Source organism: Rhinatrema bivittatum, chromosome 5 (assembly GCF_901001135.1).
Source record: "Rhinatrema bivittatum chromosome 5, aRhiBiv1.1, whole genome shotgun sequence".
NCBI classification, from domain to species: Eukaryota; Metazoa; Chordata; class Amphibia; order Gymnophiona; family Rhinatrematidae; genus Rhinatrema; species Rhinatrema bivittatum.
Window position 1 is genome coordinate 295,863,600 of NC_042619.1, and position 26,578 is coordinate 295,890,177.

The 26,578-nt window shown below is 47.5% G+C and overlaps 1 protein-coding gene across 3 annotated transcripts in view; it reads right to left on the reverse strand.

Annotated features, from left to right (window-relative positions):
* Window positions 1-26,578, reverse strand: part of LOC115092811 (disintegrin and metalloproteinase domain-containing protein 9-like) — a 501,882-nt gene that overhangs the window by 122,743 nt on the left and 352,561 nt on the right. For all 3 annotated transcript variants that reach the window (XR_003857086.1, XM_029604141.1, XM_029604140.1), the window contains 2 exons: window positions 2,145-2,340; window positions 1,743-1,845 (listed from right to left, as the gene is read on the reverse strand). Coding sequence is in view for 2 of the 3 variants with exons in the window: in XM_029604141.1 (XP_029460001.1) it covers window positions 1,743-1,845; window positions 2,145-2,340 (299 nt within the window). In the remaining variant the exon portion in view is untranslated. The remainder of the gene's footprint in view (window positions 1-1,742; window positions 1,846-2,144; window positions 2,341-26,578) is intronic.

Genomic DNA, 26,578 nt, shown 5'->3' on the forward strand with positions numbered 1-26,578 from the left:
AGAATGCCCCCGGGCTGGCACCCTGCCCCGGCCCCTCCCCCGGAATACCCCTTTTTTGAAGCCCCGGGACATACGCGCGTCCTGGGGCTTAGGCTCGGCGTGCGCAGGGGCAGCTTGGGGTAGATTTTCGAGGGTTATGCACGTAACCCTTTGAAAATCTGCCCCACAGTGCAGTGCCTTGATGTACACTACAACTAAGACTGCTGTATGTGCACACAAAAAATTTTTAACTCCAGAAGATGCCTATTGGGGATATGGATTATAAGAACACTGCTGTACCAATATATGTGAGTCTGGAAAACTACACAGTGCAGTGCCTTGATGTACACTACAACTGAGACTGCTGTATGTGCACAAAAAAATGAAATTGCAGAGAAAATGCTGGAAGCCTGAGCATGCACAATTCCTAGTGATGCTGCTTCTTGTTTGAAAATACCAACTCCCAGACAGCCACTGCAACTCTCACACTATCTCCCACCCACCCCTGCCTGCAACCTACCCCAGGGGGGTAAGATCCGCAGCAAAATGCCACTGCTGGCAGCTTGTCTCAGTGGGAGAGACTGAGTTCAATACAAAAAACGTGCAGTAAAAAAATCCTGGCTTTTTCAATGGAAAATTCTATCAAATTAGCAAGCAATATCAATTGAATACAGATTTGAGACACTCAGACTAGCTCTGAGTAAAGCCAGCTCCCTAAACAACAGCCGAGAAGAAAGTGTGTGGCACACCGCCAGCTTAAGGTATAAAGAGTACAGCAGGAACAGCATCACAGAGCACTGAGAGCGGCGATTGGCTGCATTAGAAAAATGCTATGCTTTGATACATTGGCATTCTGGTCTCCTTGCCAACCTGTCTGACCCACTCTGACAGGGCTGTGAGGTCACTTAAGACTCACAGGAAATTGTTGCTATGGATACTCCCTCATGGCCTTCTCCTATTTCAAACGGCTGCTAAGAAATCACTGTGAACCAAAAGAATGAAACTAATAATTGTTTCATTCGTGGGGGATCGCCATGCGTTTCGCGAACCCACGAATCAAACGAACAGGGACTTATGCATTGCGGACTGCACATTCATTGAAAATGAATGCACATCCCTAGCATTCATTACTCTCTTCCAAAAACAGAGACAGCACATCAGAAAGCAAACTGCTTGTGAACCAACATGTGTACAGCTTAATTTGAATGTTGGGAATCTGTTTCTTTACCAACATATTTGACAAGTTTGTGATTTGGGTCCCTCCCGATGCAGTTTTTGTACGAAACACGGTCCATGTCAGGGGACCATGTAACTTCACTTCTGAGTTTGGATATCTCTGAATACATCTGGATCTTGAATCATAAGTTTATGGACATAGAGTATTTGTTCCTGCCCTGTATTGTATTTTTATTTGTTTTGTGGCTTGGGCAGTCACCTTGTTTCGCTTGAATGCACCATTTAAAAATATCCCAAAACAGGTTAAAAAACTACAAGGGATTCTAATGAGCCATATTGTCATAATGTATTATAGATTTATTACTGTAATAAAATAGTCTTAGATCTACAAGCTTGCGATGACAGATTCCAACAAGAAAAATCTCAATTCCTTCTTTGCACTTTATACATGAAATGTGAACTCTAACAAATCTGGTTTGCCTTAGATAACATCCAATATATAAATTGACTACATGGGTTTTGTCAGCTTCCCACCTCTATTAAGTAAAGAATAAATGCCTTAATGTGATCAATTTATGGCAACTTACTTGCTATCACATTTTCTGTAGCCCTCTACAAAACCACAATTGCCAAACCTGTCACCTTTAGTATTCACTAATTTGAAACAAGTTTCTGGGGCAACTGTTGCTCCTGTAAGGTAAAGTAAAAAACAAGATGAAACACTGAAATTGATGAGAAATGGAATGTGACCCTACAGAAGCCAGAATCCCACCCTCAGGAATTGCTGTTAAGCAATGACAGGGATTTCTTCATTCAGGGACTGTGAACACTGTCTCTGCAGTATCCCCAGCCCGATAACCTGAGGAGCAGAAGCTGGGTACAAGACTCAAACCCTGGTCCCTCTCAGGGCACTATGCAACACTGGCACTAGGCTAGTCCCCAAATCAATTTGTTCTTAAAATAGATAGATATAAGGTTAGATCCCTTACCTTCACCAAACAAAGCTATACAGTGTTTATTGTAATCATAGCAATCTCCATCCTTACAGAGAGAATTATCATTATTGCAGCGTGTGCCATCTTGTTTATATACATCAGGCTGGCAATGCATATATGTTCCATTACAGTACTCTGGGAGGTCACAGTCTGTAGCTGCTTTTCTACACGGGGTTCCTGCAGCAGTAAACTGGTTAAAAAAATCAAAGAAACCCACAAGCCTATATTTATATATTAAAACATAGGAACATTGTTTCTTACCTGCTAATTTTTGTTACTGGAATACCACAGATTAGTCCAGATGCATGGGTTTTCCATCCCTACCAGCAGATAGAGACAGAGAAGAAAAGTTTTACTGACACTGTGCTACTTAAGATAGTGTGCCACCTGCAATCCCTTAGTATGACTTATACCTAAGGTAAGATGAAATGAAACTATAAATAACATGGGAAAGGTTGAGCCCCCAAAACTGGAGCTCTTATGTTCACAGATGTGATTGAAAACTCCAAAACCAAAAACAATTTCTTTACTATTTGCACACCGAAACCAGAGCAGTCTTTCCATAAAAGGCGAGGCTCTGGACTGATCTGTGGAATTCCAGGAACGAAAATTAGCAGGTAAGAACCAATTTTCCTTTCTTGTTCATACCCCAAAGATCAGTCCAGATGCGTGGGACATACCCAAGCTCCCCTACCCTGTGCGGGAATCTGAAAGACTTGCTCAAGTACACTCTCTGCAAAACCAACTGTTTTTGGCACCCAAACATCCAGTCAGTAACTCTTTGTGAAAGTATGTAGAGAAGATCAGGTTGCTACTCGACAGATTTTCTCTGGTGACCCCAACTGACACTCCACCGAGGATGCCACCTGAATTCTAATAGAATAGGTCTGAGGTCCCTCAGGAATCAAGCTCCCTTACAAACATAAGCAGGCACAATGGCTTCCTTTAGCCATCGATCAATGGTGGATGTAGAAGCTTTACTCTCTTTATTTGTTCCCCCAAACAGAATGAAATGATCGGACCTCCAAAAATTGTTGGTGACTTTCAAGCAGCACAAAAGGACCCAACAGACTTTCAATAAGTGAAGTTCCTTTATATTCAGAAAAGAAGAGTCCAAATTCCAAAACGTGGGAAGATAAACCGTCTGACTGAGGTGAAAGGCAGAAACCGCCTTCGGTAAGAATGAAGATACCATACACCAAGATACCTTATCCTCAGAATACTGAAGGAACTGGTCATGACAAAACCACGCCTTAAGCTCTGAAAGACTACCTTCAGTGTAAGGTCCTTCAAGGACGCTTTTCACAATGGACCAACTGGAGAACCACAGAGAACCCAGATAACCAGATCAAGATTCCACAAGGAGGATACTCGCCTCACTGGACGATGCAAATGCTTCACCCCTTGAAGAAAACGGACCACATCCAGATGTGATGCCAGAGATACCCTGTGCATCTTACCTCTGAAACAGCCCAAAACTGCTATCTGGACGCTTAGGGATTGAATGCAATCCTTTTTGTTAGACCATTTTGCAAAGAAGCCAGAATGTGAGACACCATTGCTGGAAGTAGCACAACATTCTCTCCGAGGCACTATGACCCAAACACTCTCCAAATCATTGTTACGTGAACGGGATGGTTTTAGTGTGCCCTTGGGCACCGACCCCAGACGGATCCAGGACCGAACCGAGGGTTGACAGCGTGTTCCACCATGGCTGGCGGTCTTACCCTCCGCCAGGCCTGCAAGCTCCCAAGGCCAACAACAAGATGATGTTGGAATGTGAATGGTCCTCCGACCATTCCGAGCCCTTTCGGACCTGCCACTTGGATCGGCATGGAGCAGCAGGCCTGGCCTGAGGATGAGGGCAGACGGACCTTGACATGAATACATGACAGACTTGGATTGATGCGACGGCATCACAGACGAAGACTTGGGTTGATGCAATGGCATCACAGATGAAGACATGACACCAGGGCTGATGCGAAGACATCACGGACCAATGGTCGATGCGACGGCATCCCGAACCAGGGTCAATGCAACGACATCAGGAACAAGACATTGACACGATACCAAGACTGATGCAACGGCATCCGGGATGAGACGAGGAACTTGACGAAGTCCAGACGAGACGAGAGATTGGGCGGAAGGACATTGGCACTGTCTCTCAGGGCGCCCTACACAGTCCACCCGCGGGACTGGTCGCGGACCACCCTGTCCCACTGCGCGCCCTACACAGCCCGAAGAGGCTGGTCACGGACCACGCTGAGAACGGGACAAGCGCAGGGAAGATCCAGTCGAAGCAGAACTCCAACGACGGAGCCGATGCCGTCCGAAGCTCCACAAAGGCTGGCAGGACATGACGGCTCAGGAGCACAGGGACAAATTTCACCTGTAGGCTACTCCACGCTCGGGAAAGATGTCATCCGAGAGAGCACAGCCTGACAGGTACCAGAAGGCTCAGGAGCGCTGAAGCAAACACCAAGAAGGGCAGGACATCAAGGTACCTGGGACATCAGGAAGTGGAGGATCAAAACGAGACACCAGGACACCTGGACGAGGACCTCAGGCAACGAAGACATGGCATGACAAGAAGACGAGACGAGATGAGGAGCTCCAGAAGAAGACAGAAGACCTAATGGAGCTCTGGCAGGCAGGAGCCTCCAGAGTGAAGTAACTCCAATGCAAGGTGAAGACTGAATGATGGAGCAGCCCTTTTATAGGGCTAGGCAGGAAATCCACTCAAAGGTGGAGCCAGGCACACTTCCTGTGTCTGGCCCTTTAAATACAGAAGAGAGGCGCGGCCGCGCGCCTAGGAGGAGCAGGAAACTGGCTATGCAGGACCATGGACAGCGGCCTGCACAGCGTCGACGTCGCAGACACAGGGCTGGGCCTGAGGAGCAGGCCCGATGACGGCAGCAGCTCCAGCCACTGCAGGAGACCCCGGGGGGCGGCTCCAGCCGCTACCCCAGCTGGGGGTGCAACCTCCAGGCAGCGAAGGTGATGAGGACGTCGGGGGCGGCTCCGGCAGTGAAGAGGACGCTGAAAAGTCCACGGCTCCCACTGCAGTGAAGCTGAGCACCAGGGGCAGCCTCCGGGCCACATGGTGAACACAAGTCCGCAGCTCCAGCCGTGCAGGCAGGCCAGACGGTGGCGTCCGTGCCGTGTCGGGTGAAGCAGAAGAACAAAAGGCAACATGGAGTGAGTGTCTGCTCGCGGGGGGACCCGCAGGCAGCGATTCATAACAATCGTGACATAAGCCAGTGAAGTGGAATGTCTCCTAGCCTGCAAAAAGGTGGTGATGACCTCTTCCAAAGAGCCACTCAATCAAACAAGAGTATTGAGTCCCTCTGCTCTGACCTCCCACCTGCGACTGACTAAGTGGGATGCTTTGGCATTCTGCTTTGATGCCATAAAGTCCAGCTGTGGAGTGCCCCATTTGGAGAGAATGAGAGCCATCATGTCTTCTGCCAGCTCCTATTCTCCAGTGTCCAGTACCTGTCAACTTTAAAGTCTGCTTGAACATTATCCACTCAGACGACATGAGGCACAACCATCACCACCAGATTTTGCTCCACTCAGCAGAAAAGCTCCTCAGCATCCTGCGAAAACATGAGACTCCTGTTCCCCTCCTTGGTGGTTGATATAAGCTACCATAGTTGCATTTTCTGACAGGACTCGCATCGCTTGATCATGTAACTGTGGAAGAAAAGAAAGTAATTTCTTGTGAGCAGCTCCCGTCTCCCAATGACTAAAAGACCATGATGCCTCCTCCGCCAGCTATTGGCCCTGTACCACTTGTTCTTGTCAAATGCCCCCCCACCCCCCAACCTTTCAGACCTGCATTGGTGGTCACTAGGGATGTGAATCATTTTTTGACGATTTAAAAAAATCGTCAGATAATTTTTAAATCGTCAAAAATCGTTAGAGTGCGCGATACAATACAAATTCCCCCGATTTATCGTCAAAAATTGTTAAATCGAGCACGGGAATTATTTGGGGGGAGGGCGGGGAAACCGGCACACCAAAACAACCCCTAAACCCACCCCGACCCTTTAAAACCAATCCCTTTCCCTCCCAAACCCCCCCCAAAATGTTAAATTACCTGGTGGTCCAGTGGGGGGGGGGTCCCGGCGCGATCTCCCGCTCTCGGGCCATCGGCGCCATTTTGGTTGCCACTAATATAAATGGCGCCGATGGCCCGATAAAAAAAAACCCACCCGACCCTTTAAAACCAATCCCTTACCCTCCCCCATCCTCCCGAACCCCCCCAAAATGTTAAATTACCTGGTGGTCCAGTGGGGGGGGGGTCCCGGCACGATCTCCCGCTCTCTGGCCATCGGCGCCATTTTGGCTGCCACTAATATAAATGGCGCCGATGGCCCGATAAAAAAACCCCCACCCGACCCTTTAAACCGACCACCTTAGCTTCCCCCATCCTCCCGATCCCCCACCCCCCAAAACTTTTTAAAATTACCTGGTGGTCCGGGGGGGTGTGGGGAGCGATCTCCCGCTCTCGGGCCTTCGGCTGCCACTCATAAAGATGGCGCCGATGGCCCTTTGCCCTTACCATGTGACAGGGTATCCGTGCCATTGGCCGGCCCCTGTCACATGGTAGGAGCACTGGATGGCTGGCGCCATCTTTAAAGATGGCAGTGGCCATCTTTACGATGGCGGCGGCCATCTTTAAAGATGGCACCGGACATCCAGTGCTCCTACCATGTGACAGGGACCGGCCAATGGCACGGATACCCTCTCACATGGTAAGGGCAAAGGGCCATTGGCGCCATTTTTTTTTAGCGCAGCTGATGGCCTGGGAATGGGAGATCGCTCCCCGCGGCCCCCCTGGACCACCAAGTATGTGTAAAAAGTTTTGGAGGGGGGGTCGGGAGAGTGGGGGAGGCTAAGGGAGTAATTTTAAAGGGTCGGGGTGGGGGTTTTTTATCGGCGCGGGACTCACTAAAAAAAATTAGTGATGTGAATTGGAATCGGAACCGATCCCAATTCACATCTCTAACGATCAGATTTTTCCCCTCCCCCCAGCCGAACCCGATTGTTAAAACGATCGGGCACACAATTCACATCCCTAGTGGTCACTACAACCCAATATGGGATCTCCAACTCTATGCCCAGCTCTAATTTGGCCAGAGAAGTCACCAGGAGAGACTGGACTTGGATTCCATCTGCAGTGGTAGCTTCAATTGAAACTCCTTGGATTGAGGGTGCCATCAGGACAGCAGTGCCCCCATGAAGAGGCCTCATATGCATGAATGCGCAGGGAGCTATAACTAGCATAGATGTCCTAGATTCTAGGACCTGCAAATAATCCCAGACGCTGGGTACTGAAAACCGAAATAACCGTCAGGTGTGTGGTTGCAACTCCAGCACCCTGGCCTCTGCGAGAAACACTTTGTTTAGGCTGGTATCAACGCTGGCTCTTGGGTACTTCAACTGGCTCCTGGGTGTTTCAGCTGGCTCCTGATACCAGCCTAAACAAAGTGTTCCTTGCCTTGGCAACAGGTCTCCACGCTGGTCGTGTCCTGAGTTGCTTGTTCCTGCATACCCTCCATGTTCCTGTTCCTGTGTTCATCTCTACCTTGCTTGTTCCATTACCTGACCTCCTGATATTGACCCTTGCTTCGCCTGACTGCGCTACTGCTTATCTCCTGGTATTGACCTCTGCTTCGTCTGACTACATTACCGCCCGTCTCCTGGTTTGACTTTTGCCTTGCCTGACCAACCCTCTGCTGACTTCTGGTATTGACCTACGCTTGCCTTGCTACTCTCCTTGCCTGCCACCTGCCCGGACTTCAGCCTGCTCTACGCTCCTCTTGTCTTCATTCTGGACTTGGCCTGTTCTTACTCAGGCGCCCTCTGCCTTCCTCCTGTACTCCTTGGCGCCCGGTCTCAGGACTCCGTCTCATCCAGATTGGACTACCAATTCTTACTACCACTGCTGGCCCCTGGCTGACCTCCTCCTTGTCCCAGAAAACAGCTCGGATGGAGGCCCACCTAGTCCAGCCAGACCCGGTACAAAAGCGCTCAACCTACGGGGAACGAGGGCTGGTATTGGCGAAGCTCCAGCCGGCCTCCGTCAATCAGCCAGCTCTGCCTGCTCTATTCCCTGGCATACTGCATCCTCTCCATAGGAATGGCAGCTTGCACAGTTACCAAGCCTATAACCAGCAGTTAGGCACACCTGACAGCTTCACTGGATAAACCAGGGAATCCATAAAAATGATCTCCTGGTCACACAATATTTCAGAGAAACAGAAGCCATCAAGCCACCTGCACCCCCAGTGCAGACTAGAAGAGCCCTCTGATCTTCTCTGTAGAGCTCCTGAACCTCCTTTATCAGGATTTAACTAGGGAACCTAGGATCCTCTTACTTAACTGACTCCCAATGCAGTCCAGAAGAGTTCCCTACCCTTTTCTGTGGAGCCCGTGAGCACCCCTCAACAGGATTTAACTGGGGAAACTAGGTTCCTCTTCCTCCTCTTACTCCTAGTGCCAAGCAGAAAAGTCCCCTGTCCTTTTCTGTGCAGCCCCCGAGCCCCCCCTTTGATAGGATTTAAGGAAGGATAGGCAGTGGAATCCTACCCTGTAAATCCCATTACCGTGCGAGCAGCCTCTAAAATGACCAGCATTCCCACTCTCGCTGCACTTCCCAAGAAGAAGAAGCTACAAGCTGGAAGTGCTGCTTCTTTCACCCCAGGAGATTGTGGCACAGACTTCCTCCGAAGGACCTCTCTGTCAATGTCGCAAACCTCACTGAGACCAGAAACAACTATCATGCATTGTGGTCTTACTGCACTGCCTCAGTTGTGGCCATCTTGCTGGCATGGGGAAAAAAGAGAAACAGTCGGCTTTACCTCTCATGCTCCGTGTGGTCAAAACACATCTCCAATTAGGCCTCTATACTGTGTGGAATGAATCACCAATACTCCTCCTGTGCTGCCCAGCCTCTATGGCCTCCAACAGTTCAGTTCACCTTTTTTTTTTTTTTTTTTTTTTTTTTTTTTTAAAGAGATGGTGCCAGAAATTTAAAATTGCTCTTAAAGGGCCAGAAAATAAAATGAAGACTTTCCTTAAAAGAAGTCTTCCTGAAGTAGCTCTGGGCTTCTATGAAAGGAAGAGATCGGCAGGGTATGGGGGAACCAGCCTGATGTTCTCCTAGGGCTACTGCTCAGAAACCTCAGCAGGCTTCTTCCCGTCTCTCTCCGAGCAACATGTTACTTGGAAAAGACCCACACCAGTGGGCAGGACCACCACAGACCTCTCTTCCCTCCAGAATGCAGAGGCCCTCTAACTCATTCTGCCGTTTCGCTTACTGCAGCTTTTTTTTTTTTTTTTAACTTAAAGGGATCAGATCCCCCCAAAACAAAAAACACCCCACAAGAAAAACAATACTTCTCCCACTGGAGTCTTCAGAGAAGGGAAGTAGAGACAACCAGAGAGGGAGAAGAGCCTAGGGCATGAATGAGCCAGCACCACTGGCTGTGAAGAACCCTCCTCCAGGTTGGAGTAGGGCCACCGATCCCCTGCTCAACCCAACTCTACCAGGGCGATGGTCCCACCAACAGGACGTAGCACCCCTGGGAGTTATTTCTCCAGACAAATGTCCGACTGCAGGTTTTGCGCCTCTACCATCTGCTGGAAATAGATAAATACTGAGCAACTGCACAGTATCAGTAAAGCTTTTCTGTCTCCATCTGCTGATTGGGATGAAAAACCCATGCATATGGATTGATCTGGGGTATGAACTGGGAACTGATAATTCCAATTATCTTTTAGAGTGAAATAAAACAAAATATGCTAACATATATTGAAAAAATATACTGTAATTTTGTTTGTAAAGCAAATATTGGCTTCTCAGATTATAATTCAGGGCTTATTATTCATTCTGCTGAGGCACAAAGCTATACAATATCACACCACCTACACCTGCCAAACAACTAAACACCTTCCTTTGGTACAATATTTAATCCTGTACTTTTAGCTATTATTATAAATTATCATACAAGTATCTATGTGCTTACACACGCCTAAATAGCAAAATGTTTAGTATAGAACGGGAGCCAAAGTTTGTGTCCATTGGTTTCTGTGGTCTTCCGATTATTTATAGCAACCTATTCCATTCACTTTTGTAATATTATATACAAGCCGTTAAGCCCGTTAAAACGGGCTACATCCCTCTGTCTCTCACCTCCCCCTCATTCTCTCTCCCCTCACTCTTCACCACCCCCTACCTCCTCCCGCCCTCCCTCACCCACTCCTCCCCACCCTCCCTCTCCTCTCACTCAGTCCCTCCCTCCCACTCAGTCTCACTCACTCCCTCCCCCCTCTCTCCCTCCCTCTCACTCACTGTCCCACTCCCTCCCTCCCTCTCTCTCCCTCAGTCCCACTCCCTCCCTCAGTCCCACTCACTCCCTCTCACTCAGTCCCCCCTCCCTCTCACTCAGTCCCTCCCCCCAGTCCCTCCCCCTCACTCAATCCCTCCCTCCCACTCAGTCCCTCCCTCTCACTCAGTCACTCCCTCCCCCCCTCTCTCCCTCTCACTCACTCAGTCCCACTCACTCTCCCTCAGTCCCACTCCCTCCCTCTCTCTCCCAGTCCCACTCCCTCCCTCAGTCCCACTCCCTCCCTCTCACTCAGTCCCACTCCCTCCCTCTCACTCAGTCAATCCCTCCCTCCCACTCAGTCAATCCCTCCCACTCTCTCTCTCCGTCCCTCCCTCCCACTCAGTCCGTCCCTCCCTCTCTCTCTCTTCTCCCTCCCTCGCTACTGGCCACTACTGCCGCCGCCGCTCGCTACCGCCGCCCGCTATCGCCGTTGCCGCCGCTCGCTACCGCCGCCCGCTGCTGCCACTGGACGCCGCCATTTTTTTTCTTAGCGTCAGACCGACGTGCTCGCCCGCACATGCGCGGTAGAGCTGATCTCTACTGCGCATTTGCGGCACGTCGGTCAAGCTTCGTTTATAGGTATTGATATCCCCCTTATTATAGATTTCTATAGAGGTCAATATTCAAAGCTATTTAGATGGATAGCTCACAGTAACAATCTAAATAATAAATTAGCTATTTAATTCGTTAGCTATCTAAATGTTTAGTTTTGAATAGTGACCTCTGTAGTGTATACCAGATATATGTAGTGCTACATGGAGACATAATAGGCTGTCCCTACTCCCTGAAACTTATGATTTAGTCAAAATAGGAAGATAATGCATAGAACAAAAACAAATAATAATAATAATAATAATAATCACTAGTTTGAGCCACACTTCTTACAAGGTCTTTTGACACACTTCCTCCTGAACAATGGACACTGGCACCTCCAGGTTAAAGCATATGCTCTAACCCGTTAATTTATTCGTATCACGTCATATTTATTCTACCTGCCTTTATCTTCCTTCCAGCTTGTCTTTAAGCCTCCAAGTTTTTTCCATTCCTTGTTGATTGTAACTTTGACTTATTCCTTTTTCCTTTGTTATCTATTATTAACCAGAATTGTTACCTTAGTTTTCCCTTGTTAAAATGTAAACCGATCCGATATGGTTATCTACTATGAAGGTCGGTATATAAAACTGTTAAATAAATAAATAAATAAGTCTTTGAGCTAAAACAGTAAAGAATCCCTGAGAAGAATTAAATTAGTTGTTTTTAGATGGGATTAAATTGAGGAGCGCACCCACGATCATATTTCCAGTTTTCAATGGGTTTAAACTTTTCTTTCTTATATTAGTTCATCCAGTTCTTTTTGGAGCCCCACATATAGATGTTACATCCTTCCGTTTTTAAAGGAGATCTTTAGACAGATCCTTCTGTTACAATAATATTCAACATGGCCGCTTGATGACGTACATATCCTAATTTGGACATTTAGGGGTTCCCTTCCACATCCAAAATGGCTTCTTGATGACGCAGATGACCATATATGGACACACACGTCATTTCCTCTAATACAGAATCGGCGGGAGTTTTTTGTTTAAAGCTTAGCGTTTTCTGGCCGCCGACTGTCAGTGCCATAGCAGCGAGACGAGCAGATCGCAATCGCGCAAGTAAGTTTGTTTAATCTTTGTTTGATCTTGTCACAATACCTTTCACAGCCGCGACGTGGGTCATCCCATGGATATGCTTTTTATTCTGTGCACCATTAGTCTCAGTTATGAAGAAGCACTTCGACCACAAAAGTCAACGCTCCACCTATAGTGCACGTACAGCATTCTAATGAAGGAGCGCAGTTACCATCATTTACTGAGTGAGTCCTACATTATCTGTATATTGCTGTCCATTCATAGATGTTTTAGACTTCATCATAAGGATTGTATGGCTTCAATATCGTTCCAGGTATGTTATTACAGCCGAGATATACAAGCAGATTCCATGCCTAGAAGTGATTCCCTGATGAAGAAATTCCATTCGAAACATTGCAGTGTCGGGATCGTTACACTTATTGCATGAAGATTTTCACGGATAGCCTTGGCGTCATAACAGTGAGTTTATTTGGTATAACAATTCCTTTGTATACCATCACTCACTCCTACAGCAGTGGACTTATACTGGACTGATAAGATAGCTTAATGGAATAATATATTAAGCATCTTCTCATCCGGGGTTACCAATGATTATACATTCATTCTGACATCCACATCGTTGGAGTTGGAGTTTCAGAATAAGTAGCCATATAGGCATCCAATTTAGCCTATTATTGGCACTCTATGAGGTTTCCCCAGTTTGATTACATACAATCCCTCCAAATTTGAGCTAGACTTTTTCATGTTTCTTTGTTGATAGTATAAGTGTCTGGCATTTTCTGGATCATTTTTTTTTTAGTATTAAATTGAGGACAGCAGAAGCACTGATGGTGGACGTTAGTGTGGGTCTGTGGGCCTGGGCACACTCATGGGCCATACAGTGGCACTGCCCTTGCATGAGTTTCTGAGGTAACAGAAAGTTCTGTGCCAGGAGGGATAAGAGATGCTGTGGGGTCTGTGAGCTTGCGCTGGCTTGTGGGCCCTGTGCTGACTTTCATTACTATTACTGTTGCCACTTACAGATCACCATCAAGTTTGGGACCAGGCACAAAGGGAAGAGAGGGCTGAATGTGCACAGGCCAGTGGAAATTGACTCTGCTCCTTTCTCACTTGTCACTGAACCTACCCAAGAGAAAGCAAAGTTGCTTACCAGTAACAGGTGTCCTTCGTAGTCAGCACAACAAAACAGCCAAACAAGTAGAGCGACATCATCTGACAAAAGTTCTCTACTAGCTCAGAAGAATGAAAAAAAAAGTGTTTCTAAGCATGCACATATGTTGACTCGTTGCAGCTGCTGCACAAACCCAGTCAGTCTTTGTAAAGTTAAATTTCACCTTCAGGGGGGAGGGAAGGATTGTGTTGCTGTTTTTTTTTCCTGCTGTCCACAGAGAACACCTGTGACAGAATCAACTTGTCTTTCTTTGTGGACAAGAAGGAACAGCCAGCCACACAAGCTTCAATAAATATGCAGTAATGCATATTTGGAACATATTTCTCAAAACTGCTTGACCAAAGTATCATTGTTAGAATCTTGATCTAAACAGTAATGCTTAGTGAAAGTATGTATGGACTTCCATGTGGCAGATTTGCATATGTCCTGGATGGAGGTGTGATGTTGAGCTAAAGATTTTGCTACAGCTTTCAACTGATGAGCATTAACTTTCTTCAAAAGTGGAGCTTCTGCTTTAGAAAGAGAGAAAAAAATACACTGAGAAAGCCATGAAGACAAAAGTCTGTTTCATAAATAGGTATCCCTGTCTATGCCCATCATAAGAAAAAAAGCAAAGTTCCTTACCTGTAATAAGTGTTCTTCATGGACAGCAAAACAAACAGCTATGCAAGACAGATGATGTCATACAGCTCTAGGGTGAGACATTTTTCTCTCAAAGCCCAGATATTGCTTTTGGAGTATGATTGAGCCTTCCCACACTACAATCCTTGAGCACAAGTCTCTGTGGTCTTTCTCCATGCTAGGAAAACTTCCCTAGGAGAGAAGGATTGTGTGGCTGTTTGTTTTGCTGTATAGAGAACATTTGTTGCAAGCAAGCAACTGCTTTTTCTGTGGATAAGCACAACAAACTGTCACACAAGATGGGACTTCCCAGCTAAGGTTTTCTCTGAAGTTGTTTTGCCTTTCCAACCTGTTTTGTATTTTGTGGAAAATTTGGTTTGAATATTTAAAAATATTTTTTAGCATGCTTGTCCAAATACACTTACCTGTACTTGAATCCTTATCCAGACAGTAATGTTATGGAAAACTATGTATAGTAGACCATGTGGCAGCTGTGCAGATATCCTGGAATGCTGCCAAAGTGTGATATACTATTGATGTGACCACTGCTCTGATATGATGTGCTTTTACAGTGTGTGGTATTTCCAAACCCATGGTTGTATAACAATGTGAAACTCATTTGCATAACTTTTTTTATTGACAGTTTGTTCTGGGAGGCCATAGGAGGCCTTGCATTCTCTTCTGGGAATGCTAGGAGAGTGGTCCCATCTTGAGGGGATTGTATGCCCTTGGGCCTCGGCATGACCCCAGAAGACTCCAGAGCAGCATCGAGGTAGGCGAGGTGTGTCCAAGCATGGGTGAAGACTAAAGCTGACCCTCTACCGGACCTGCATACTTCTGGAAGGCCAACAACGCAATGTTGGTTATTGAACAGTCCTCCGACAGTTCCCAGTTCTTTCGGACCTGCCGCTAGGTATCGGCAAGAAGCAGCAGGCCGGACTGAGGATGAGGGCAGACGAAGGCCTTATGACATAGGAGACTCTAGATGAGATGAGGAGCTTGGAAGACTGGACGAGACGAGGAGCTTGGAAGACTCCGGACGAGACGAGCAGCTTGGAAGATTCAGACATTGGCACTGTCTCTCAGGGAGCCCTACACAGCCCAACATGGGCGGACCCAATGGGCTGGTCACAGACCACCCTGTTCCGCTGCGTGCCCTACACAACCTGGAGAGGTTGGTCACAGACCACGCGGAGAGCAGGACAAGCGCAGGAAGGGAATCCAGCTGAGACGAAACTCCAATGATGAGAACAGGAACCGATGAGACGGATTTACCTACGGGATGTCATCTGGAGGACTCGAGGAGCTGGAAGGACAAGAGACTTGAAGAACAAGCAAAGGAGAAGCGGAACCTCGGAACATCAGGAAGTGGAACATCAGGAAGCCTGGACTATGAACCTCGGAAAATGAGGACATGGAACATCGGGAAGCCACGAAGACTCAGGAATCAAGATAGGACATGGAGCTCCAACAAAGAACAAGGAACAAAGACCTGACAGAGCGCTGGAAGACAGGACTTCCAGGAGCAGGAAACTCCAATGCAAGGCAAAGGCTGAAGTGAAGAAGAAGTCCTTTTATAGGGCTAACTAGGAAGACGCCCAGGATGATGTCATCAAGTGGGGCCCGGGGCATATCCGGCCGCGAGCCCTTTAAATCTAGTAGAGAGGCGCGGCCACGCACCTAAAGGCAGGCAGAAGCAGGGCCAGACTGTCGGCGGTGTTCCTGCCGCTAAGAATAGTTCAGGAGCGGCCTCAGGCCGCTAGGCAGGCCCCAGCGGTGGCGGCTATATGCCGCGGAAGACAGGCCCTGACTGTCGCAGAATGCGGCTTAGATGTCGGCGGCCTCTGCCGCATAGGAGAAGGCAGCGCAGGAATGTAGGTGAAGGCCTGCTCGCGAGGGAAACTCTGCAGGTAGGAATCATAACACAGCTGAGCCTTTATCATAAGATATGTAAAGCTGGGTTGGCTTCCTGAATGTTTAAGTTCTGTCCAATTAGAATAAAAGCGCTCTTCTGCAGACTAGGGTATGCAATACCTTTTCCACAGTTGCAGTATGTGGCTTAGGAAAAAAAATTGGTATTATTTCTTGATTCAGGTAGAATTGTGATACTACCTTAAGAAACGTTGGGTGTGTTCTGAGGCATACTTTGTTTTTGAATATCTATGTAAAGGGTATAAAGGTTACTAAGGCCCATAACTCATTTATTCTTCTTACTGATGAGATTGCTATTAGAAATAAAGTTTTCCATGCCAGGAATTTAATTTCCAAAGTAGCCATTGGCACCTACGGCAGCTTCATAAACAGTGTCAAGATGGTGTAACATAAGAACATAAGATATGTCATACTGGGTCTGACAAAGGGTCCATCAAACCCAGAATCCTAATTCCAACTGCGGCCAATCCAAGGGACAAGTACCAGGCAAGTACCCAAACATTAAACAGATCCCATACTCCTAATGCTGGCAACAAGCAGTGGCTATTCCCTTTTGATTAATAGCAGTTTATGGACTTCTTCTCCAGGAACTTATCCAAACCTTTTTTAAACCCGGCTACACTATCTGTCTTAACCACATCCTCTAGCAATGAATTTCAGAGCTTAATTGTGCGTGAATGAAAAAGAACTTTCTCCAATTCATTTTAAATGTGTTATCCACTAACTTCATGGAGTGCCCCCTAGTCCTTGTAATATCCGAAAGAGTAAATAACCATTTCATATTTACCCAGTCAAGTCCTTTCATTATTTTGTAGACCTCTATCATATCCACCCCCCCCCCCCCCCCCCAGCCATCTCTTCTCCAGGTTGAACAGCCCTAACCTCTTTAGCCTTTCCACATAGAGGAGCTGTTCCATGCCCTTTATTTTGGTCACCCTTCTCTGTACTTTCTCCAGTGCAACTATATCTTTTTTGAGATGCAGCAACCAGAAATGCACACAGTATTCAAGATGCTGTCTAACGATGGAGTGATATTGAGGCATTGTGATATCCTCCATTTTATTTGCCATTTCCTTCCTAATATTCTGTTTGCTTTTTTGATTGACAGCAGAGTTGCTTACCTGTAACCAATGTTCTCCCAGGACAGCAGGATGTTAGTCCTCACAGATGGGTGACATCATCAGATGGAGCCCGGCACAGAATAAGTTTGTCAAAGTTTCTAGAAACTTTAACTGGCACACAGAGCATTCCCAGCATGCCACCAACCCCATAGCCACACGGGGTCCCCCTTAAGTCTCGTATCAAAGCAGAAAAGAACGAGCGAAAAAATAAAACAACAAAACGCAGACGAACCCAACTCCGCGGGGTTGCGGGTGGGTTTCCTGAGGACTAACATCCTGCTGTCCTGGGAGAACACCTGTTACAGGTAAGCAACTCTGCTTTCTCCCAGGATAAGCAGGATGGTAGTCCTCAGAGATGGGTGAATACCAAGCTGCAGGCTGCCCCCGGAATGCACTGGGCCAACAGGCACCCAATAAAGTGCAACAGGCACAACAACAAGGGTGCTGTTGGCAACAAGGGGCAGGCTGTTGGGCCCTAGGTAGAGAGAGTTGGGTTCTCACACTGAAAATAGGTTACGGAGGACAGACTGGCCAAAGACACTGTCCCATCGGCCATCCTTGTCCATACAGTAATGGGCTGCGAAGGTGTGGCGGGAACGCCACGTTGCGGACTTGCAGATTTTGGCAATAGGGACTACCCGGAAGTGTGCTACTGATCCTGCCATGGCCCTTACTGAGTGTGTTTTCACTCGGCCACTGAACGGAAGGCCCGTTTGTTCATAACAGAAAGTGATACAGTCCGCCAACCAATTGGATAGGGTCTGCTTGCCCACCGCAACTCCAAGTCTATTCTTGTCAAAGGCGACAAAGAGTTGGGTGGACTGCCTGTGCGCTGTGGTGCGCTCTAGATAAAAAGCAAGAGCACGCCTGCAGTCCAAGGAGTGCAGAGCCCACTCACATGGGTGAGAGTGCGTTCTCAGGAAAAAGATGAGCAACACGATGGACTGATTCAGGAGAAAGTCAGTCACTACCTTAGGCAGGAACATTAGGGTGAATGCGCAACACCATCCTGTCATGGAAGAACCTCGTGTAAGGCAGATAGGTCACTAGGGCCTGCAGCTCATTGACTGCGAGCAGAAGTAACTGCCACTAGGAAGATGACCTTCCAGGTGAAGTGCTTCAATTCGCAGGAGTGCAGGGTCTCAAACGGAGGTCGCATTAGCCACGCCAGCACTATGTTGAGGGCCCAGGCCACAACAGGAGGATGTAGTGGAGGCTTTAGTTGAAGTAAGCCTCTCATGAAGCGCCCCACTAAGGGCTGCACTGAGATCGGAGTGTCGCCCACTCTGCGGTGGTAGGCACTGATGGCACTCAGATGTACCCGGATTGAGGTAGTTTGTAGCCCAGACTCCAAGAGACACCAGAGGAAGTCCAAAAGCCTAGGTATGGGGCAAGTGAAAGGATCAAGACCCTGTGCCACACACCAGGAAGAGAACCTCCTCCACTTCGCTTGGTAGGACTTCCGCATGGAAGGCTTACGCAAAGCTACCAGGACTTGAGAGACATTGTCTGAAAGGTTGAGGGGCTGCAGCACTAGCCTTTCAACATTCAAGCCATGAGGGCCATTGACCAGAGGTTCGAGTGGTGCAGTCTGCCCTGATCCTGTGTGATGAGGTTGGGTGAGATGCCCAGCCGGATGGGCTCCTGGACCGACAGGTCACGGAGGATCGGAAATCAGACCTATTGCGGCCAGAGCGGGGCTATGAAGATCATGGAGGCTCAGATCTGTTGTAGCTTCACGAGAGTCTTGCCTATGAGAAGAATCAGAGGGTATGCATACAGGAGACCCACACTCCAGAAATGGGCAAAGGCATCCACGGCTGGTCCCTTTCCCTCTCTGCACAGGGAGCAGAAGCGGTCCACCTTGTGGTTCTGTGAGGACAAGAAGGAATCCACCAGTGGAAGATCTTGTCCATCACAGAGGGGTTCAGGGATCACTTGTGGGGGTGGAAAGTCCGACTGAGGTGGTCCGCCATCACATTCTCCATCTCTGCCAGGTAGATCGCACACTGGAGCACAGAACATGACAGGGCCCAGGCCCAAATCTGCGCTGCCTCTTAGCATGGCCACTTGGTTGTCCGTTTGGATCAAGACGACCCTGTTGAACAGGCAGTCCTGGAACGCATAGAGCTCATCGCTTGGAGTTCCAGGAAGTTTATCTGGCATCTTGCCTCAAGCTTCGACCACACCTCTTCCGGGTGGAGGCCATTGACATGGGCCCCCCACCCTAAGTAGACAGGATCACCTGAGCAGCCGGGGGCTGAAAAGATAGTCTCTTGCTCAGGTTGGATTCCTGTGCCCACCAGACAAGGGAGAGCTGAAGTGGTTCAGTTATACGGACCAGTGCAGAGAGTTCTAGAGAAGCTTGGTGCCACTGAGACCGCAGCATCCACTGGGTAACCCTCATGGCTAGGTGAACCATTGTGGCGATGTGTACCGACGACGCTATGTGACCCAGCAACTTCAGAAGTAGGCGGGTTGAGGCTGTCTATCGGCGATGAATAAACCTGGCTAACCCACCAGGGTGGTTATGCGATCACTGGGAAGGAGCGCCTTGGCCACCATGGTGTCCAAATCTACCCCGATGAAAATGAGCCACTGGGATGGCATTAGATGGGATTTTGGGAAATTGACGAGGAACCCCAGTGATTGGAGGAGCCCCACCATCACATTCAGGAACTGAAGGGCTCCTTCCCTCGAACATGTGCTCCCACCACTGCCATGCACTTTGTGAAGACCCAGGATACGGAGGCAAGTCCAAAGGGAAGATCCCTGTACTGGAAGTGTCACTTGCCTACCACAAAGCGCAGATATTTCCGATGAGGCGGAAAGATGGCAATGTGTGCGTAGGTGTCCTGTAGATTGAGAGAGCAGAGCCAGTCCCCTTGATGAAGGAACAGGAGTAAGGTGGCCAAGGATACCATTTTGAACCACTCTTTCTGGAGGAACTTGGTTAAGGCCCGGAGGTCGAGGATCGGACGGAGGCCGCCTGTTCTCTTTGGAATGAGAAAATACCTGGAGTAGAATCCCTGGCCGCTCTGAGTCCGGGGGACCGGTTCTATGGCTCTGGACCGTAGCAGGGCTGAGAGTTCCAACTCAAGGGTTGTTGCGTATTCCACAAGGCTCCACACAGGAGAGGGAGGAGAGACTGGGGGAACATTGATAAGGTTCAGGCAGTAACCCAGTGCTACGATGGATAACACCCATCAGTCAATGGTAATGAAGGACCAGCTTTTTGAGAATAGACAGAGTTGGCCCCCTATCAGTGGGTCAGACGGTGCGGGCACTGGGGTTAGGCTGCTGCTCTCTCTATGCCAGTCAAAAGCCAGCTGCAGGGTTAGGCTGAGGGGCTGGCTAAGCCTCAGGTACCCACTGTTGGCGGGGGTGGCCCTTTGGGGCAGCCCGAACTGGTTGAGTGCGTGAAGCTGGAGGGTAATATCTCTGCTGCCTGTAAAATGGCTTCCTGGAATCTCTACGTGACACCTTGCGGGTCGCCGAAGAGGGGTCCAAGGTGGTAGTAGACAACTGGCGCAGAGTCTCATGGTAATCTTTGAGCTGGGCCACTGTGTCCAGGATTTTGTCCCCAAACAAGTTCTCTCCTGTACAGGGGAAGTCGACCAGTTTGTCTTGGACCTCCGGATGGAGGTCAGAAGCTTTCAGCCTGGCCTATTGTTGGGCACTAATGCATGCCGCTTAGACCCTTGCTGACATCTCAAAGATGTCGTAGGCTGCTCTCACTTCATGCTTACCGGTCTCCAATCCTTTTTGGACAATGGTTTGCAGACCCTCCTGGAATTGTTGCGGGATGCCCTCAGCGAACTCCTGGACCTGTTTCCTGATTCATGTACAACTGGTATGCCACAATTTGGGTGATGAGCATGGCCCCTTGGAAAATCTTCTGGCCTAGAGCGTCTAAGGCTCTGTGGTCCTTCCCCGGTGGGACAGAGGAATGAGGGTGGGATCTCTTGGCCTTTTTCTGGACTGATTCTACTACCACTGATTGGTGAGGCAACTGGCTCGTCTGGAAGCCCAGAGCCTGTTGCACTAAATAATTGGCATCCATCTTTCTGTTGACCGGAGCCACAGAACCCAGATGCTCCCAGTGTCAGTAGAGGATGTCTAGAAGAACCTCATGTACCTGGATGGCCACCACCTCCTTAGGGATGTCCACAAATTGGAGGACCTCCAACATCTTGTGGCAGGCATTCTCTTCCTTTAAAAGTTGGAAGGGAATGGTTTCTGCCATCGCCTGCACAAAGCTCGCGAAAGATAAGTCCTCAGGGGCGAGCGCCGTCTCGTGTCTGGGGAGAAGGCTCCGACCGAAGGTCTTCGGAGGCCTCCGAGGAATGCTCAGAGGAGGCATCTCCCCATGGATGGTAAGGAGCCTCCTCCTCACCACCAAACTGTCTGGGTCAAGGAGGAAGGCCAAAACCCAAATCATGGGACACAGGCATCGATGGTTGGCAAGGGGAAACCATCAGCGGTTGCACCGGCATCGAGGGCACTGGGACCTGCGATGGATGGCAGGGCACCAGGAGGCCCAACTGTCCAGGAATGAGATCTGGCACCGGCGGCACTGCCCGTGGAGGTGGGTGTGCAACCGCATCTACCTCCTCTAAGGATCCCAGAATCAAGATCGTGAAGGAGGGACGACCGGTGGTGAACAGGGCACCGGGCGGGCCCACTGGTATGTGCTGTGTCGGTAAGGCACCGAGCAGCACTTCCAGCCTTTCCAGCAGTGGCGCCAAAATGGAGGGCACTGGTTCCGCTGCTGGTAAGGGGGTCAGCATCGGTGGCTGCTGGAGACCCTGGAGGGCATTTAGCACTGCCTGTTGAACCATGCAGTCCAACTCCTCTCTAAATGCGGTATTGTGAGCACCGACCCGGGAGGAGGAGGCAGGCTGGGCATCACCAGAGCGTCCACGGAGGTCCGCAGGGGCTCGGTGCCTGACACCGAAATTGATGTGGAACGCCCTGGGCTCCCGGGCTTGGAGGAGGATGGGGTCTCCTCCCCTCGGGGTCTCATCAGAGGGGGTTCAGCTGAGGCCAATGTCCCTCTGGTGTTGGTGCCAGCACCGGACGGTGAAGACCATCGGTGCCAGTGTTGATGCTTCCCACAGGGCTCGGCCCGGTCCTTCTCCAGTGCCAAGGAAGACGATCCAGAGGCCTTCGAATGTTCCGATGCCAGTGAGAAGCGATCTCTTGCCCCTTGATCATCATGGCGGGAGATTGATCCCCAAAACTCAATGTACCCGGTACTGGAGTCAATGGAGTCGATTGCTTGGAGCCAAACAAGTGCTCTATCTTGTTCAGACGGGAGCGCCAGCCTTTGGGGGTCATCTGAGCACAGCTGGGACACCAACAGACATTGTGGGAAGGCCCGAGACACAGGACGCAAATGTCGTGTGGGACGTAATGGAAATAATCCGTGGACACTGGAGGCACTTCCTAAAACCGGTCGCCATTGAAAAAAGGTTGGCCACTGGGAGGTAGACGCTTGGCAACAGACCACAACAACGCAAAAAATTTATCAAACGCCGGAGGAATTGATTTGCAGTGGGGGACCCCAAGGAGGGCAAAAACTGAAGAAAAAACGGTGAAATTCTTCCACGATGGAAAAAATAATGAGAGCCCCATAAACCTCAAGGCAACATCACCGCGGAAAAAAGGAGACTGAAGGGGGATCCAGTTTGGCTACGGGGTTGGTAGCATGCTGGGCATGCTCAATGTGCCGTCAAAGTTTCTAGAAACTTTGACAAAAGTATTCCGTGACGGGCTCCATCTGATGATGTCACCCATCTGCTTGTCCTGGGAGAAACAGCATACTGAGCCGACGATTTCAATGTAATATCAACTATGATGCCCAGATCTTTTTTCTGAGTGGTAACTCCTAATATGGAAGCTAACATCATGTAACTACAGCATGGGTTATTTTTCCCTATATGCATCACCTTGCACTTATCCACATTATATTTCATCTGGCATATGGGTGCCCAATCTTCCAGTTTCACAAGGTCCTCCTGCAATTTATCACAATCCACTTGTGACTTAACTACTCTGAATAATTTGTGTCATCTGCAAATTTCATCACTTCACTCATAGTACCCCTTTCCAGATCATGCATAAATATATTAAAAAGCACCAGTCCAAAAACAGATCCATGAGGACGCCACTGTTTACCTTTTTGCACTGTAAAAACAGACCATTTAATCCTACTTTCTGTTTCCTGTCTTTTAACCTGTTTGCATTCCACAAAAGGACATCTCCTTCTATCCCATGACTTTTTAGTTTTCTTAGCAGTCTCACAAGAGGGACTTCATCAAATGCCTTCTGAAAATACAAATACACCACATCTACCAGTTCACTTTTTTTTTTGTAATAATCTTTATTGGAATTTTACAACATAACAGCAAACTTCTTCCCATTAAATGTATAGTATTATTTCAAGTCACACGCATATATACAATAGGAAACCTATCAGACCTATTAGCAAAAAAGTCCAATAACAGAAAAAGTCTATTAACATAAACATAAAAAGATGTCCTCATAGACTGTGTATCTAATAGAATATCCAGATACGACTGGGGGCAAGATGGCGGTGTGAACAGGCTGCGTGAACGCTGAGCTCCGGTTTCTGCAATAAGATTTTTGGTAACAATGCCTGCGAAAAGGAAGGGGAAGCTCTGTGTCTTTCCTTTGGACCCAGAGCTAACAACTCAGCGGCTTATAACATCTTACGCACCTCTGAAGGAGCTTGAAACGGGAGGTGAAACCCCCGCTGCTAGAACAAGCGGTGGAGCGCTTGTCTCGCTGGGGGAAATCACGCTCAGCTCCCCGGATCCTCGAAAGCCCGTGATAGCAGCTCTCCCTGACCTCTCTCAGGCAGTTGAGTCACTGAGCTCCGAAGTGACTCAGGCAGACCCCACGAAAGGAAGCCAGAGAGGTGGAGCAACTGTGACTCCGATACAGACCTCTGAAGAGCAGGAAACATCAGGGACAGAGGGTCTGGCTTCGGGCCCCCCCCCCAGTCAACACCTACCCTGGAGAAAGAGAAGAAGCTTCGGAGAGATCAGTTGCTGGAGCTGGGAGGAATTTGCTGGCTGGAATTTCACCTGTGCTGAAAGTGGGTGAGTTTATCCAGCGTCCCCGCTTCCAAATGCCGTTAAAGCCAGCGACAATCACACTGGATGCTATATGGGACCTAGTGACTACAGTAGGGAACGTTGTGAGTGAAATTAATGATAAAATGGATATTTTTGCTCAGAAGATAGACTCACATGATGTACAGATAGAAGAATTAAGGCCGCGAATGGAGACGGTGGAAGCAGAGTTGGTGAGGAATCAGGAATATAAGGCCAAGATGGTGAAAGAGTTCAGTGCTGTATTATGCAGGCTGGAACATTTGGAAAACCAGTCGAGACACTTGAACTTAAGATTTATAAATTTCCCTAAGATTGTGGGAGAACTTCCCTATGTTTCATTGAGAAAATATTTCTTGGAGGTTTTGAAATTTCAGGAGGGAGAAATCCCTTCATTTAATAAGCTTTTTTACTTACCAGTTTCTGCTAAAAACCGAGACATTTCTCAAAATATTGCAGCTAAAGGGAATCTTACACAATTTTTAAAAGACTCAACTTCTGAATTTTATGAATGTGCTACATTAATGGTATAATTTATTACTGAGAGGGATGTTAGTGAAACTATGAAAAGATACTTTAAGAATATGGAAGTGACCTTTAGGGGTACACAGATTTGTATATATCCAGATTTTGCCCCAGTAACACAGGAGAAGAGACGAGAATTTTTAGTGTTAAGAGCCCAAGTAGTCTCTTTGGGGTTTTCATTTGTGTTAAAATATCCCTGTAAGTGCGTAATTAAGTCTTCAACAGAATGCTTTATTTTCTTCTATCCGGAACAATTAAAATCTTTCCTTAATGCTAGGAGGGTTGTTATAACTCCCTCTAATAATTAGCACTAGAGTGGATCATGTAGTAATAAGCTCCTGTAACGCGTTAAAGCTCTATGTTAAGGATGTTTCTGCTTTATTAGTCTCCAATTATTTTTCTGCCCTCAGGTCAAAGTTTCTTTAAGGGGAAATGCAATTGTTCTGTAATTAGATGAATGTGAAAATTGTTTTCTTCTCTCTTTTTTTTTGTTATGTACTGAACTTGCATATCCATTTTCTTTTAGTAAGATGATGTTTTGCTGTAATGTTAAATTAGAAAAATAAAATTAAAAAAAAAAGAATATCCAGATACACCTGGATATTCCTGAACCTTGGACAAAGTTAACTTTTTACCCTTGCACTGCTCTCACCCTGGTGACTGTTTCTGCAGATACTATTTAGAGATGTATGAGCAAAGGAAACTTGTGGTTAGCAAGGAAAACAGAAGTGACAAGCAATACTCACTGTTCCCTTTGGGTGGCAAAAGGCAGGAACTTAGTTATGCGGAGGACTCCGGTACAGACCTCGACTGATGATTTATTTATTTATTTTTTTTAATTTATTCTTTATTCAATTTTCATTCAAAACAATTTCAAACAAAAATATACCGTATGTAATAGTGAATACAATAAAATTAAAATAATTCTTTTACATCAACATAAGTAAGTTTAGTTTCACTAATTACGCCTCATAATTGGGGGAAAAAACCAAATATTTAATTCATAACATAAAAAAAAGATTCAAGAGGAGAGGGAGAATACTCTTACTTATTGACCATCTACATTTCCACCTTCTGTATTTTTATCCTGTAAAAACATCTCCAAATGTGACGGGTCAGAAAAACTAAATCTATTTCCCTGAAAAGTTACATAACATGTACTTGGATATTTAAGGAAAAAACTAGCCCCAATTGCTAGCAATTTATTTTTCAGGGAGAGGAAGTGTCTCCTCTTAGCCTGAGTGGCTCTAGAGACATCAGGAAATATATATATTTTCTGACCACAGAAACTAAGATCTTTATGTTTAAGAAAATCCTTAAACAATCTGTCTTTATCAGACTCTAACTGCAGAGATACAAATAAAGTTGCCCTTTTCTGAATAAGGTCTATGGATTCTTCTAGAAATGTTGAGACACCTATAGATGATGTCTCTATTTTCTGCCCTCTTTGTACCTCAGCTTTATCTATAAAATAAAAAATCTTAGATACCAAGGGTAGATCTTTATCCTCATACTGTAATATGTCTCTCATATACTTTTTAAACATTTCCATTGGGGATAATAGCCTAGGTGAGTCTCAACACTGAAGATTGGATATTGGAAACTTTTTACATCTTATTCGATCCATGTAATGGGGAGGAAAAGAAAAGTCAAAAGTTTCCCCATATCCCCTATAACACCTAAGGGCCCAATGGACAATCACGTCTTTCGACGTGTAGAATCGCCAATAGGGGATATCTCAGGAGGTCAGTATTCAGCCTCCTTGAGCCCTGGCGCGGGACCATCACCCCCCCCTCCAACCTTTGCCTTCATTACCAGAAGGGTTTCTTCATCTAGAGACTGCTAGTCAACCTAAGGGAAAGGACTGTGCAGTACCTAGTGATGATGAT